A 15,600-nucleotide genomic window follows, 5' to 3' on the forward strand; every position below is an offset into this window, starting at 1 on the left:
TTTCCTGCACACCAGTCTTTGCTTTGATGCTGTTTCCTGGGAAACCTGAACTGAGACCAATACCATTGGTACCAGAAGCAGTACAAAAAAGCAGACTCTAAAATGGAATTTTAAAGCTGGATTCCTCACTGACCAGCTGGTGATCAATGAAGTCTGATTCACTCTTGACGTCTGGTGGTAATGCAGCAATAAATATTGCCTCCAATGGTAAACTAAGAGAGGGCACAAGTGTAAGAGAAAGGGCTATGGGTACAATAGCTCAGGCACTTGAAAAGGTTTAGAAGAAATAGCAATTACAAAGTTGATGGAATTGCATGAACTTGTTGAATGAATACACTGGAGAAAGACTTTGAAAGGCTAATCGTGATTAATCATCAATATAAGATTCCTTGGAAGCATTTTAAAATCTTGTGATCTTCTACAGTCTGAGGGAAGAAAATCCTGAAGGTTGGGCCCAGGGCTTGATAAAGGTTCAAGAGTTCTTGAGAAGGCTGAATTCTAAAACATGGAAAGGCTGTTATGCCATGGTCAGGGGCTTTGATTAGAAGGAATGTAATTTGACATTGGGATATCTTAAGAACTTTGAAATCTCAACCCTGAAGCCTATGGGCCTGTAGAAATTCTCACCATTCCCACCTTTAACAGCTTATACTTCTCCCTTCCTTAAAGATATTGCAGAAGCCTCTACTTTATCGGACAACATATGCTATCACCACCAACACCACTTGCCCCTGCTCGTTGGCCACCAGACCAATAACTACCATCAAGTCACAAAATAACTGAGTTGAGGAAAATCTTCTTCTGATAAAAGAGGGAAAATACACCCCAAAGGAGCTTTGAGTCCTATACATCATGTAGAGCCAGAATCCAAAAGAGAATGTGTGGGAGTAGGTCCTGAAGGTACTGGATCGTGAGGGAAAGGATATAAAGTGGAGAACTTTAATGATACGGAAATACTCTCCCATGATACACATTTAACACTCTCATAAATATCCTGAAAGATGGTATTAACATGGAAGATGGTTCTTGGAAACTCAGAACGAGCAATGCCCCACACTAAGTGAGGTAGAAATGCCAGAACTGTCTTGGCAGACAGCAGAAGAAAGCACAGAGAAGTGAACATACTAGATCAGATATATTATGTAAGGATGGATACATCAACAGTTGACTATATTCTACAATATTTTCTATGTTTCCAGAGGACAGTCTATCTTCAAGGGGACAAGGATGGGCCTAGTGAGAAGGTCTCACTTCTCCCAAACCAGGGCCCTGACTTTGATACCATTGAGAAACTCTAAACTGGTTTTCTTCTGTAGGCTAAGGGTAACATCAGGGGATGCTGTAAACCTGAGTGAGATTCCTGATACTAATGGGGATGATAAATGTAAAAATAATAGAGGCAAGGTGGCAGTCCTTAATTGTCCAAATGAAAACAGGTAAAATATAAGGAATTGCAAGGTTGAAATATTAGCTGCCTAACCTTCAGAGATCTATGAAGAGAATTAATAGAATATTCCCCCTTTCTATCTAGGTTCAAGGTACATAGGCAGACAGTAAAAGTATTTCTCAATCTATGCATTTAAAATAAATCAAAAACAAGGGTGCCTGCATGGCGTAGTTGGTTGAGCTTCCGACTTCAACTCAGGTCATGATCTCACTGTTCGTGGGTTCGAGCCCCGTGTTGGACTCTGTGCTGACAGCTCAGAGCCTGGAGCCTGCTTCAGATTCTGTGTCTCCCTCTCTCCCTGGTCCTCCCCTACTCATGCACTGTCTCACTCTGTCTCTCAAAAATAAATAAATGTAAATTTTTTTTAATAATAAAATAAATCAAAGACAGATGATAAAGAAACTCAGCTCTTGTAAGGGTACACTCAGTACTTACCTTTCAGGATTATGATGGATATAAAATAAAGATAATGGAAGAATGCTTGGCATATAAAACCTGCTTGAAAAATGTAACCTATTATTATAATTTTACTACTATTCCCAATTTCATATTTTCCCATGGACTATATTCCATGTTGCTGTAGGTTTTTATAGTTTTCTTAACTTCAGCATTCAGATAAGTAAGCAACAAATATACTGTGGTTATATAAGATGTTAACATTAACAAAAGGTAGGTGAAGCATACACAGAAACTCTCCATAGTATCTTTGCAACTTTTCTGTGAACCTAAATTTATTTCAAAATAAAAAATAAAGATAAAAAAATAAATTTAAATGTAGGCAACCAGTGCCATAGTCTCATTTAAAAGACATGTTCAGTTCATTTGAGAGAGTTGAAATATACATACTTACAGGAGCACCCTGTGGCCCAAGTCTCCCTCTTTCTCCTGGCATTCCCCTTGGACCCTACAGATGAGAGAGGGGAAAAAAAACATCTCTTAAAGCATCTTATTTGAATTCTAAGGTAGTTTGACTACATCACTCAACTCAATCGAGACTCAATATTATTAGCTACCAAATAATATGACCAAACAAGGAGCAACTTCAGGTTTGAAACTCTCTACCTGTGGGGATACATAACCTACCACCTCTTACCTAAACAGATTTCAATTTATATAGCTTCAATGGGCTAAGTCTGTAATAATCCTGATTTAAACACTAAGAAACAAGAAACTTTTTCTATTCAAAGGGTGCAATTCTCTGAGTGTGCTGGTCTGCCAGCTGGTAATCAAGATTACTTCATCAGCTATCATATTTCCTCCATGTGTTTTTTTATTTTGCATTTAAACATTCACTTAATATAGTCTAAAAAGCAAAAAATGCTCAAAGTATTAAATTGATACATACCATAGGACCCATGGCACCCATTGGACCAGTAGGGCCAGCTTCACCCTAAAGCAAAAATGAGATTACAGTACAGTATAAGAAACCTACAATTGATATTCACATCACTTTTTCTATGCGTATGTCATTTTAAAAGTATATTTTCAAACTGGCTATTTGAAAGGCATACTTGAAATGACGGACCTCAAAATTCTGCTGTATTACTTTTTCTCAAAGAGCGATGGCAATTTAGTTTCTATGGAAATAAGTATAAAATAAATTGAGGATATAAACAAGATTGATGGAACTATCACATTCGCCCACATTAATTAGTATCAACAAATTAATTATATGTTTATGTCTGATGATACTTAAGCTCAAGTAAAACTTTATATAAAGTTAAAATTGATTAATATTCCTTTAAGATCTATTATAGGAAGTTCAAAAATTAAAAATTTAAAGCCAACACACACACATACATATATGTATGTACATATATCTCACATTTATATATATTTCACATGATGCTTCCCACTAAAAAGTCCTCTGTACTTCTTCTATGGTCTCTCTCTCTCTCTCTCTCAACATAAACACATCTTGGGAAGAAACAACAATGGCTAGAAGGCCCTGGAATCGAAAGGGTACTTTAAAAATTGAGCTAATCGGGGCGCCTGGGTGGCTCAGTCGGTTGAGCATCCGACTTCAGCTCAGGTCACGATCTCGCGGTCCGTGAGTTCGAGCCCCGCGTTGGGCTCTGGGCTGATGGCTCAGAGCCTGGAGCCTGCTTCCGATTCTGTGTCTCCCTCTCTCTCTGCCCCTCCCCCGTTCATGCTGTGTCTCTCTCTGTCTCAAAATAAATAAACGTAAAAAAATTTTTTTTTTAACTGAGCTAATAAACTACCTAAACCTCTCAGATATTTTTGAAGGAGGAAAAAAAGAGTGAATTCGCAGTACCATCTTCATCCACCCATCTACACCCATCCTACACTGGTATAAACCCAGTGCCATGGTGGCTACTCTTAGGGGCAAATTTAATCCATGTCACGTACCCTGCTAAACCTATTGCCACTCATCTATGAAAAATTATATTTATCTACTCAACTATCCCTTTTCTATACTCCTCTTTCCTCCAGAATTTAAGGTGGTTCTGAAAAAACTGGTAGGGACCTGACGCAACCCTGAAATGCAATTGTGGGATTAGATTAAGCTACTGTACAGTTACCTTGGAACCAGGTGCTCCAACTTCACCTTTAGGGCCTTCAAGACCTTTGTGTCCCTAAGAAGAAAAATATAAATTTGTGTTTTTCTGCTTTTTTTTGATTATTAGATGTGTAAAAGAAGAACCAAAAATAGGCTCACAGAAAGTGTCTTATAAAAACAGATATTTAAAGTCGTTACCCAAAATGTTTACAAATTCTCAACATTTTGTGAAAGCCTATTCAAAGAAAATTAAATTAAAGGTTTTTTGAAAGCCTATTCAAAGAAAATTAAAAAGGTTTCTCCCTTCAAATAACATTTTTAATTTATGATGTTCTCACCCTTTAAATTTTTGTGACTTCATAGAAATTTATTCTATAACTACAAATGAAAAACTTATGGTGGCTTTATAGAAGACAAGTAATTATAGAGTTTATATACCTACAAGATATGGGTTATAGCCGGGTTGATGTTCAAAATAATTAATAACTAGTAGAGCACCAAGCATTCTAATCAGAAACTCACTACTCAAAACAGAGACCAACCAGTATATACTTATTAAATATCAGCCATGCTTTGTGATAGATAGATGATAGAAAGATGATAGATGATAGAAGATAGATAGATAGATAGATCGATCTATCAACCTGCAGTTTTTGGAATTTTGAGATTTGCTTCATTTGAAGGTAAATATTAATGCTGTTACATTCACAAATATGCTAACTTAAATACCCAATTCTATTTATCTAAAACACACATTGCAAACATACAAATATCTATTCACTCCATATGTCAGAGCGCATTCATTTCATGGTTTAAATGCAGAGAATAGACTCCCCTTAAAACTGCAAGTCAGGAGGTGTTTCTTTACAGTTAACTTTAACAAAATTCATATAAACTAGTAATTAACAATGATCTTCTTTACTTGTTAACTCACAAGGAAACACATTCAAAACTGCATTGTGTTAAAGTTTCTGTAGTAAAATGTAGAAAAACTGAACTATGCAAATATTGCAAAGTTAAAAACTCCTGAATTTTTTGTTCCTGGTACCACTACCACAATTTACTAGGCAATATACCTGATGTAATGAAAGACAAAGACAAAGACAAAGCCACAACAGATAAAAGACCTCAGGAACATACATCAATTTAACACCACGTTGCATTAGTCAATAACTGCACTGTTTGCAAACTGTGGCTATGACAGACGTGAACAAAAAGGGTTTCCTGCTTAAGCTGAAGTAACTTTTCTGACTATGGATCATCACTCCTCTCTGGCAGATTTTTACAGTTCCTCTCAAGTATTTGGGATGACTGCCTCAAAGTAACCTGCAGCTTTCCTGACAACTCCTCGCTCTCTCTCCTGCTAAGAACTGTAGCTTTTCCTTCTGAATTATTTTAGCAGCTTGTACCACCATATCCACCACTTCCACCACCAGATCCATAACCATTACTGTAGGGACAAGCCCACGTTTCTTCCACCAAAACTGCCCCCTTCATGAGTCTATAATTTGATTGCTATTGTCCTCTATAATTTCCAAAATCATTATGGTTCCCACCACCACCATAGTTGCCTCCAACATTTCCTCCTTCATGGTAAGCATTATATCCTCCACCACCAAAGCCAAATCTGCCTCCTTGGTTTCCATATCCTGGTCCACCACCACCATAGCATCCTCTACTATTGCAAGCAGGACTACCCCCATAGTTGCCACCATCACCTCCAAATACACTTTATCCACCATCACCTCCTCCAAAACTACCTCTGCTGCCATTGTCTCCACCACCATAGCCTTCTCTTCCACCAAAGTTTCCACCATGGCCAAAGCTACCGCCACCTCTAAAGTTTCCTCCACGACCCATAAAGTTGCCAGATCCAACTCCATGACCTCTTTGTGATCTAGCAGACTGCATTTCTTGTTGAGAAACGGCCTTTTCCACTTCACAATTATGCCCATTAGTAGTATGGTATTTCTGAACAACAATTTTATCAACCTTATCATGATCATCAAAAGTTACAAAAGCAGGGGCGCACTGAGTGGCTCAGTCGACTAAGGGTCCAACTCTTGATATTGGTTCAGGCAGGTCGTGATCTCACACTTCTGTGCTGATAGTGCAGAGCCTGCTTGGGATTCTCTCTCTCCCTCTCTCTCTCTGCCCCTCTCCTGCTTGTGCACATGCGTGCACTCTTTCTCTCTCAAAATAAATATTTTTTATAAAAGTTATAAAGGCAACCCTCTCTTTTTTCCACTCTGCCTGTCCTCCATAACTTCTATGGTTTCAATCTTGCCATACTTTTCAAAGAAGTTTCTCAGGTTATACTCTTGTCTATCTTCTGTCATGCCACCAGTGAACACTTTCTTCATCGTTAGATGGACAGAATCCTCTCTAGAAATACCTCTCTTTGGTTCCCCTTCACACCCATCAACCTTTTGTTGTCAAGCACACATTGCTGTTGCCTCCTCCTAACACAAGAGCAATTCACAAAACCCAAACCCCTGGGGTCTCTCATCACCACGAAATCTGTGAGTGTGCCATGTCTCAAAATGTCCTCTGAAACCATCATCTGTAGTTTCAAAGCTCAGACCACCAATAAACAGTTTTCTCAACTGCTCTAGTTCCTTTGGATCTTCTTCTCCTCCCCCTGCTGGCGGCAGCCACTGCTGAAGTCAGGCTGGGGGTTACTGGGCAGCAGTTTTACCTCCATTTTGAGTGATATGTAATTTCCATATATGTAGATAATATATAATAATTACATATTAATTATCTTGAGTTATAAAGACAGAAGCATTCCATGCCTTCCACATCGGGGTTGACTGGGCCCATCCTATGTTTTAGTGCACTTTCTAGTATCATGTCACTTATTTCATTATGGAGCAGTTATTGTTTCTTAACTGTAAACCTTATTAGCCTGAAGCTGACAACCATGGGATTTTTCTCATTCACCACTATGTCTTCTTTTGCACCACAGTAGCCAGCATGAGGGTAAGAACACAAAATATATTTGTTATAAAATCAGATAAAATTCAAAGGAAATAGAAAAAAGCATTGTGAAGTTGGTGACCAGAGATGAATACTGACACTACAGCCAGTTAAAGACAACTGACAAATAGAACTGTAAAGATGTTAAAGGTAATGCCCCCCCCCACCCCAGACCCTACTGGTATAAGCCATGGTATCTGCAAGGATTATAAAGGATTGAACTTACTCGGTGACCCTTCAGGCCTGGAAGACCAGGAGCCCCAGGAAATCCTCGAGCTCCCTGTGGGAAAAAATAGAGAAGGCATTTGAGAGTCATTAATAAGAACAGGAAACTGCTTAATACACTTTTTGTTCAAACTGAAAATCGAATACATAGTTTTCCACTAACATACCAAAGAAGAGAAAGGGGCAGTGTACTTTTAATCTGTCAAAATACACCTAGATGATCAAAAATTAGCAAAGCAAACTCACTGTTAGGTATGGAAACATGACTTACACAAAAAGGCATGGATTAATGCCAGGTATTGATTTGATGACATTTCCAAATTTTGAAATTATATCACTGCATTATAATTAGTAGCAAAAAAACCCCCACAACATAGAAAAAACAAAGAAAAAACAAGAAAATAAGCCTGAATCAACATGTTCAATGTCTGAATCAACTAAGTCACTGTACATGGAAAAAAACCAGAAAAGTAACTTAAGGAAAACTATGCTTTCTCTATATTGTGCTTTACTTGTGGCAGAAGAATCAATAAACTTGTACACACCAATGTGTTTTATTTTCTCTGAACTACTAAATATTGGCAGCAGAATATGATTGGGGAGATTGCATTAAAATGTGATCAGAAATTGATCTCAAGTAAAATGTTTATGGATTTGTGATTGTTTAAAAGATTAATTGAAGAAATGAAATATCCAACAGAAGGGATGGTCAAGAAATACGGAGAGAACAAGTTGGTTCCTTGACTCAATAACTCCTTAATTTATGCTAATTTTATGCATCCTCCACCTAAGCATAGTGAATAAAAAACAATAGAAATCAAACAGAAAATTAAATCCAAATGGTATGACTACTTTGAAATGATGCTTCAAACTTTTTCCTCATACCCTCTTAAAATAGATAAGGACCCGGTGACTTAATTATTCAGTTATTCTCATTGCCTACATTAATTTGGTGTTGAACTGAATGCTATTACCACTGGTACCAGTCGATTGAGTACACTGATAGCATAGGTTGCTGTATCAATTATTAACAATTGTTACTATTAATCTGCATATGCCTGGCACTAAGCCTTACGTGAGTGGGCATTCAAGGAATAATCATTGTATAAACAACTGAAGAAATGGTTTAACATTTCTTTTAACACTCAAGCACTTTTCCTAAGCCTTTCCTAAGGAACTTCTCTTATTCTAACACAATCTTACACAGATGGAAAAGTCTTCTGTTTTGTACATCATCGCCTTCATTCACTGTTTCCTAAATGAGTGAATACTCCTTAAATGAAATTCATATGATAAAAGCAAAGCAATCATTCCTCTGTGACCTCTTGTAGGGAAAATGTCTCAGTAGTGCTTTAAGGAAGGATTATAACAGTCAGGGCATATCAAACCACGTTCTCTGGACAAATAAAGTTCCACTAATTCTTCTGTTTACACAGCCCTGCTTAGGAATTCCTCACTTCAAGAACTTCCTTTAAGTTTTTCCACTGGAATGCTCCCCTTTACGTAGATTTGCTCCCCCTCTTTCCTGAGCAGAAAACACAGTACACTGAGCCTATAGGAGAATTACTGAACTATGTTATTTCAAGTAATTAGTTAACTTTGAGTTTTTGTGGTCTGCAAGGAAATTCTCAAGTGATTACATATCTCTAATGCAACAAGAAAATGAACCAGATGTACCAGTACTCATAAAATTTTCTCTTTCTGCTGACCCAAGACTGTCATCACACCCCAATCACATGTCATTGCACAGCGCTCACAGAGTGCATCTGTGACATGCTGGCAGGGCCTGCTTCCTCCCCATGGAGGGCCCACACTGAGAGGATGTGCAAGAGTGCAGCAGGGTGGGAGTTCAAGCCTGGACCGGCTGACGTGGACATCTGTGCTAATGACTAAACCTCATGCCTTCGTCTGCACTGACTCCCCAGGCTGATGGGGGAGGAAAGGAAAGAGAGAGCAGGGACCTGGGAAATTGGTTTTATATTTGAAACTAATCCTTACAGCCCTGTAAATTCCCTTAAAAGATGAGCACTCATTTATTTAAAAAAAATCCAAGCATTGAACCTCAATACTTTTCAGGAAGTAAATGGAGACTAATTCAGCACTATTGGTTGTATTGATTGCAAGAAACATTAGAAAATCATAGGAAATGCAGGGAGTAGAAGGTTAAATCCATTTAGAGGACACCAGACAAGAAGAAATTTTAAGAGCAAGAATGTTAAGAGGGTTTCACTTGCTGATCTCTAATTTTCCCCATTGGCTGCGTAACATATCCTAGGAGAGGGCCTATAAAAGTAACATGAGTGAGGACAGAAAGGTGGGTTTAGAATATGGCCAAGGGGCTCAGATCCTGAATTCTGGTGGAGCGCGTCACCAGGGACGTGTCTCTGTAGTAAACCAAGGGGGGGAGAAACAGCTCTGTTAGGAGTGCTGGCCATCAGTATATCTTGTCATAAGATTTTAGGGTCCAGAACACCAATTAAGGATTTCAGCCAACATTAGGGTTTGGAGAGCAGCCAAAGAGGCATAATTTATTGCCCCTATCATATATAAAAGGCAAATCAATAAATTTTCAAGCTGTTCTTTTTGATATGTGAACAACAAAAAATAAAATATTAAAAAGATAAATGGGATTAGGATGTTGGGAAATGTAAAGAGGTCAGGCTGGTGACTTTGCAAATTTGACAGTAAGTTTGGAGAGTATCCGTATTAGGTTATAAAATGACTATCTGATGCCAATTGTTCATACGGGGCCAATGCAAAATAGGAAATTGGAATTAGCTATCACTCTGGCAAAATGTACTGCTTCACGATGACAGAAGGGAACATATGTTGGTGAGAGCTACTAGTCCACATGCATAGAATGAAGCACAAGGTAATTTTAATGTTCTTTGCCTTTCAAAGTTGGCCTTCATGGCATTGTACTGACAATTATAAACTTACTGGAGATCCTGCAAATCCCACTTCACCAGGGTTTCCATTTCTACCAGGTTCACCCTTTAAGGTAAAAAAAAAAAAAAAAAAAAAAGGCAAGGTGAGGGAGAAACAAAGAGGATTCAAATGTTCCCTTCTAAGACTAGATGACAAATCAATTGCAGACAAAAGACTTTTTAAGAAAGCTCATGCCCAAAGCTCTAAACAGTATAAAAGTACTGGCTCTACTCCTGATGGCAATCCATTAGAGCAAGTCAGTTTGTGAAGTTCTCATTAATTTATCCAGAAGAAGAAATTAATATAAATTATACTAGTCTGACCTAGCTTACCATTTCATAAACGTTAAAATTTACACACGTGTACACACAGAGGCATATGCTATGAAATTCTATATCCACATGTGGCACTGAATTAAAAGTTTTTAAGAGTACTACTTGTCATTTCTTGTGATAAACTAAGAACTACTAGACATATTTTCCTTATGACCAAATTCAATGTAATCTCCTTAAATAAATCTCACGACACACAAGGAGAAAGTATTTACTTGGTGTAGTATCACAGAGAAATTAATGATTTAACCATGGTTTTATCCTCAACTTTGGTACAACTAACAAAAAAAATCCAGAGAAGCAAATCTGTTTTTGCACCCTGTTTTTAGATCACATGTTATTACTGTTAAAATCTGAAGTTGAGTCTCAACTTTAAAAATGAGGAAATGGCTTTTTCAGCATTGGAGAACAATATTGGCACTATACTCTCAGCACGTTAAAAAACTCCATTCAATGAAGACCTCGTGATGATGGTTAGCCATCAGAGCAATGTATTTTTCTTTAAATTCATTTCAAAGGTTCCACCAGCAAAAGTTGTGGCTATCATGACAGCAATTCTAGTATCTTACAGAGAAATTATAATGGACAAAAAAACCTGGGGAATACAAGGAAAAAGAGAATACCTAATGATATAAAACTATCAAAATTAAGAATACTTTTAGATTTTGTAAAACCACACTCTGAGTTCTCCAGTTTTGTGTGCATTTAATGGAAGCTAAAAGTGGAGAAAATAAATTGGGAATTAATGAATAATATTCATGTAGCTCCTTCTTAACTTCTGCAAAATTTCAAAGCAAAATGAAGGATGGCAGCTTACATCTTCACCAGGTTTTCCAGGAGGGCCCTCTGGTCCACGTGCACCAATTGGGCCCTAATAACAAAATAAAACAAAAGGAAAAAAAGAAAACTTACTTATATTTACCTATACCTACCAATGAGATAATCTAAAATATTGTTGAGACAAATGAAAAATATCACAGAAAATAGCTTTATTAATATTCTGAATTTTATGTTGCATGCCTCGATTAGGTACTCAAAGGAAAGAATTTTAATTTCATGAATGCAAATATCTCAGCATGGTCTGCTAACCATATTCAAAGCCTCTGAACTTAAATACTCTACTACAGGGGCACCTGGGTGGCTCAGTTAGTTAAGCATCCACTTCAGTTTGGGTCATGATCTAGACACCTGTGAGTTCAAGCCCACGTCAGGCTCTGTACTGACAGCTCAGAGCCTGGAGCCTGCTTCAGATTTTGTGTCTCCCTCTCTCTCTGCCCCTCCCCCACTCACACTCACATTCTCTCTGTCTCTCAAAAAATACATAAATATTAACAAAATTCAAATACCCTGTTATAAGAAACATATATCTTAAGCACTGTCCATAATACAGGCCTCCTGAACTGGACTGTAATTTCTTGCTACTTTAGGAAAGAGCTGGTAAAATAAATAATTCACAACATTATTATAATGCTGGGCCCATATTTAACTGGGTCTACATGCTTACTTGACATTTACCATTGGTCCAGGTTCACCAGGTTCGCCAGGAGGTCCTGTAGGGCCAACACCACCCTAAAATTGAGAACAAATTATGTAAATAAATATAATTATATGTTTATTATATATACAAACCAAAGAAAAACAGAATAAATTAAATTGTTGGCCCTACCACTTTCCAACTTTGCGTGAGTCACTTAATGTCTCTATACCTCAATTTCCTAATCTTTGAAGTGAGAATAATCAAGCTACCTACTTCATTAGGCTGTTGTAACTCTCTTAATAACAAATGCATGTTAAGAACCTAGAATAATGCTGGCATAGAGTGTTCCATTGATGGGATAGTTATCATCATGATCATGATTGTCATCTTCTTCATCATCACCAACAACTACATTTTCTATTCACCAATGGCAGTAATATAAAATGGCGTAAGGTAAAACTCCACACACATGATAATGACAATACGGTAAAAGCTAAGAATTCTTTCTTTCCCTTTCTCTTGAAAACGTCTTTCCTACTGCTGGTTAAATCACCACCAAAATTAAAAGAGCACTACATTACTATTTTATTGGTATTTGATATGCTATAGAAACAAAGTATAGTATTATATTCTTCTTAAAGATTCCATGGATTGATTACCTTGACTGTGATTTCTAACACCACATGGTGGTAGCTTCTGTGATCTGATTTCACAGCCTCAGAGTTAGCACATAACCAAATATGAGAATTTTCATTATGATGTGAGATAATGATCTGTTATTTCAGAAGCGAAGGTACAAAAATTCTTTGCATTGGAGGCCAGTCACATAAAGAATCCAGATGATGGAACTTCAGTCCCATGAAGAAACTTGAAAAACATATTGCATATATTTCTGAGCAGAAGTTAATTAAATACAGCCTGTTCAAAGTGAGCATTACAATATGAAATTTAAAGGCTGGCCAAAAAACACTCATGTCACAGAGACCTTATTTGTATTTGTTTCTTTTTTGCTATAGTATGTAGTTTAATCATAAAAAGACTTACTTGCTGCCCTTGTAAGCCTTGAGGTCCCCTTGGGCCAACAGGACCCTTAAAAACAAATGAGAAGAAGAGTTGGATAGTGTTCATGACAATTAGGCCAAACATTTCAAAAATGTTGAATCAGGCTTAGAATCTGGAAAAGTGAAGCTCTGACAGCAGAAGATGATGACATTCTCCATTTGTACTCATCTGGAATGCAGCTAAATTCAAGAAGATTAAAGTCTGGACAACATTTGGGATGATTTTATACATACTTTCAGTCTCATAAAGGGAAAAAAGGATATGCCTGTATACACCCAATGTCTTTGGAACAAGAGCATTTGCATGCATGAGGGTGGTTCTGTTAAGCCAGAACAGCCAACAAAAGAAAAATCTTGGCAGGCATTATTAAACTGTCTATATCAAACTGTTCTTCAGCTTCATGGCAGAAAACTTGTGAGCACATCGAATTAAAGACTTATGAAGCCATCAACAATATTGACTAGATTATAGTAAGTGTTAATTTACAATTATCTATGGCACTGAGATTTCTGGATTCTTTTTGTCTTTCATAACATACATTTAAAGGATCAACACAGGCTTTCCCCTATTAAACATGAAATGATTATACCAAGGTATGACAAAGGGAAGAAAAGGAAAATGCAATTTGAAACATTTTATTAATAATATATCTACCTAATTTTACCTAATTTTGTAAATGTCAGGGAAAGTGAAATCAAATCAAAACCATTTGTTCTTATGGCAAAAAAAATTAAACTTTTATTCTGAATTGATCAGATTTTTAGCTAGTAAGAAAGCAAAAGCCCCATTAAAAAAAATAAACATAGGGATGCCTGGATGCCTCAGTCGGTTAAGCTGACTTTTACTCAGGTAGGGATCTTGTGGTTCCTGAGTTCAAACCCAACATTGGGCTCTCTGCTGTCAGTGCACAGCCAGATTTGTATCCTCTGTCCCCTTCTCTCTCTGCCCCTCCCCTGCTCTCTCTCTCTCTCTCAAAAATAAATAAACATTTTAAAAAATTAAAAAAAAAGATTCTCCCTCTCACTCCGCCCTCCCCTGCTCATACTCTCTCAAAATAAATATTTAAATAAACAAACAAATAAATAAATAAATAAACAAACATATATGCAATTGAACTTCAAATGGATGAAAACTCATATATTTCAGAAAAATATCCCAAGATAATCATTGTATGAGCCCATACTGCTAGTGACTTAAAAAGTATACAAACAATATTTTTTTTAATTTTTTTCAACGTTTTTTATTTATTTTTGGGACAGAGAGAGACAGAGCATGAATGGGGGAGGGGCAGAGAGAGAGGGAGACACAGAATCCGAAACAGGCTCCAGGCTCTGAGCCATCAGCCCAGAGCCTGACGCGGGGCTCGAACTCACGGACCGCGAGATCGTGACCTGGCTGAAGTCGGACGCTTAACCGACTGCGCCACCCAGGCGCCAAAACAATATTTAAGTCACTCATAATGCTGGCCTTAAGGATGGGTAAAGGGGGTGGTTCTGTGGTCTAATTTTATACTTGCTATTGCCTTGAAACTCCATTAATCTGGGATGCCTTTGAATTATGTTATGAACAAGAAAAGCATGGGATTGTTGGTTTGATAAGTATTAATTCATTCAGTGAGCTTGTTTTCTCCAAATACCCAGGTTAAAGTACTTGCCCAGAGAAAATGGGACTCTTTTTGGCAGTTGAAGAAATTCAAAAGAGGATGGGAACGGTTAGCAGGTCCAGTCAGGAAACTTCAGAGTTGTTGGCATAGGCATCCAGAGGATATTACGTAGGAAATAATGAAAATTAAAATGGCAAAATTTCCCATGTCAAAATTTTGCCAGATCACTGTTTCTAACACCATTAAAAGTACAGTTTTTGTTGTAGTAGGTTATATGTTTAAATTCTTTATTTTCTTCCAATATTAAATAAAATATATAGGCAGCCCTTTATTAAAGTCAACAAATACTTCGCACAGTTATGAATGGAACACCCACTAGGCTTTTTTAATTGGTGCATGGCAGGATTTGATACATAAATTGAATGAATTAATGGGTGGATTTATTTAAGAAGACACATATTACTTCTTGGGGTGCCTGGGTGGCTTAGTCAATTAAGCATCCCACTTGATTTCAGCTAAGGTCATGATCTCATGTTTGTGAGATTGAGCCCCACAGTTGGCCTCCAGGCCAACCCCCACCCCTGCCCCAATCTCAAAATAAACTTACAAAAAAATAAGACACATATTACTTCTTAATTAGCAAATTCAAACCTTGCTTTACAAAATGTTATTTTCCACAAGAACCTTGATTATCAGTAAAATTTTCACTTACCACAGATCCAGGCATCAGTCCTACTTGACTCCCGAGTCCAGATTTTTCATCCAATCCAGCCATCTGAGCTGAAAATGGCTATAAATGCAATGTCTTCATGTTATTTCCAAAGTAAGAGACATATATCAACAAACTTACATTCAGAAATGCACATTCTCTGGGATTCTTATAGAATGGCTCTGTTGAGAATCATTTGATATTTTAGACTTTAAAGCACAGAAAAAGATTCAAATTCTTTTTCATCGTATGTGTTTCTGATTGAACAATCTTCCTTAGAATATTTATGACTATGTTGCTTCAGAATAACGACTTCA

General features: G+C 37.3%; 1 protein-coding gene and 1 pseudogene across 1 annotated transcript in view; both read right to left on the minus strand.

Annotated features, from left to right (window-relative positions):
• COL5A2 (collagen type V alpha 2 chain) overlaps positions 1–15,600 on the minus strand; it is a 147,235-nt gene that overhangs the window by 42,045 nt on the left and 89,590 nt on the right. Inside the window, exons 8-16 of the mRNA XM_030324729.1 lie at positions 15,287–15,364; positions 12,954–12,998; positions 11,948–12,001; positions 11,250–11,303; positions 10,113–10,166; positions 7,174–7,227; positions 3,991–4,044; positions 2,793–2,837; positions 2,298–2,351 (exon numbers count right to left, since the gene is read on the minus strand). Of these exons, the coding sequence (XP_030180589.1) occupies positions 2,298–2,351; positions 2,793–2,837; positions 3,991–4,044; positions 7,174–7,227; positions 10,113–10,166; positions 11,250–11,303; positions 11,948–12,001; positions 12,954–12,998; positions 15,287–15,364 (492 nt within the window). The remainder of the gene's footprint in view (positions 1–2,297; positions 2,352–2,792; positions 2,838–3,990; positions 4,045–7,173; positions 7,228–10,112; positions 10,167–11,249; positions 11,304–11,947; positions 12,002–12,953; positions 12,999–15,286; positions 15,365–15,600) is intronic.
• On the minus strand, positions 5,364–6,672 carry LOC115521517 (annotated as a pseudogene).

The sequence above is a fragment of the Lynx canadensis genome, chromosome C1, assembly GCF_007474595.2.
Source record: "Lynx canadensis isolate LIC74 chromosome C1, mLynCan4.pri.v2, whole genome shotgun sequence".
NCBI lineage: Eukaryota > Metazoa > Chordata > Mammalia > Carnivora > Felidae > Lynx > Lynx canadensis.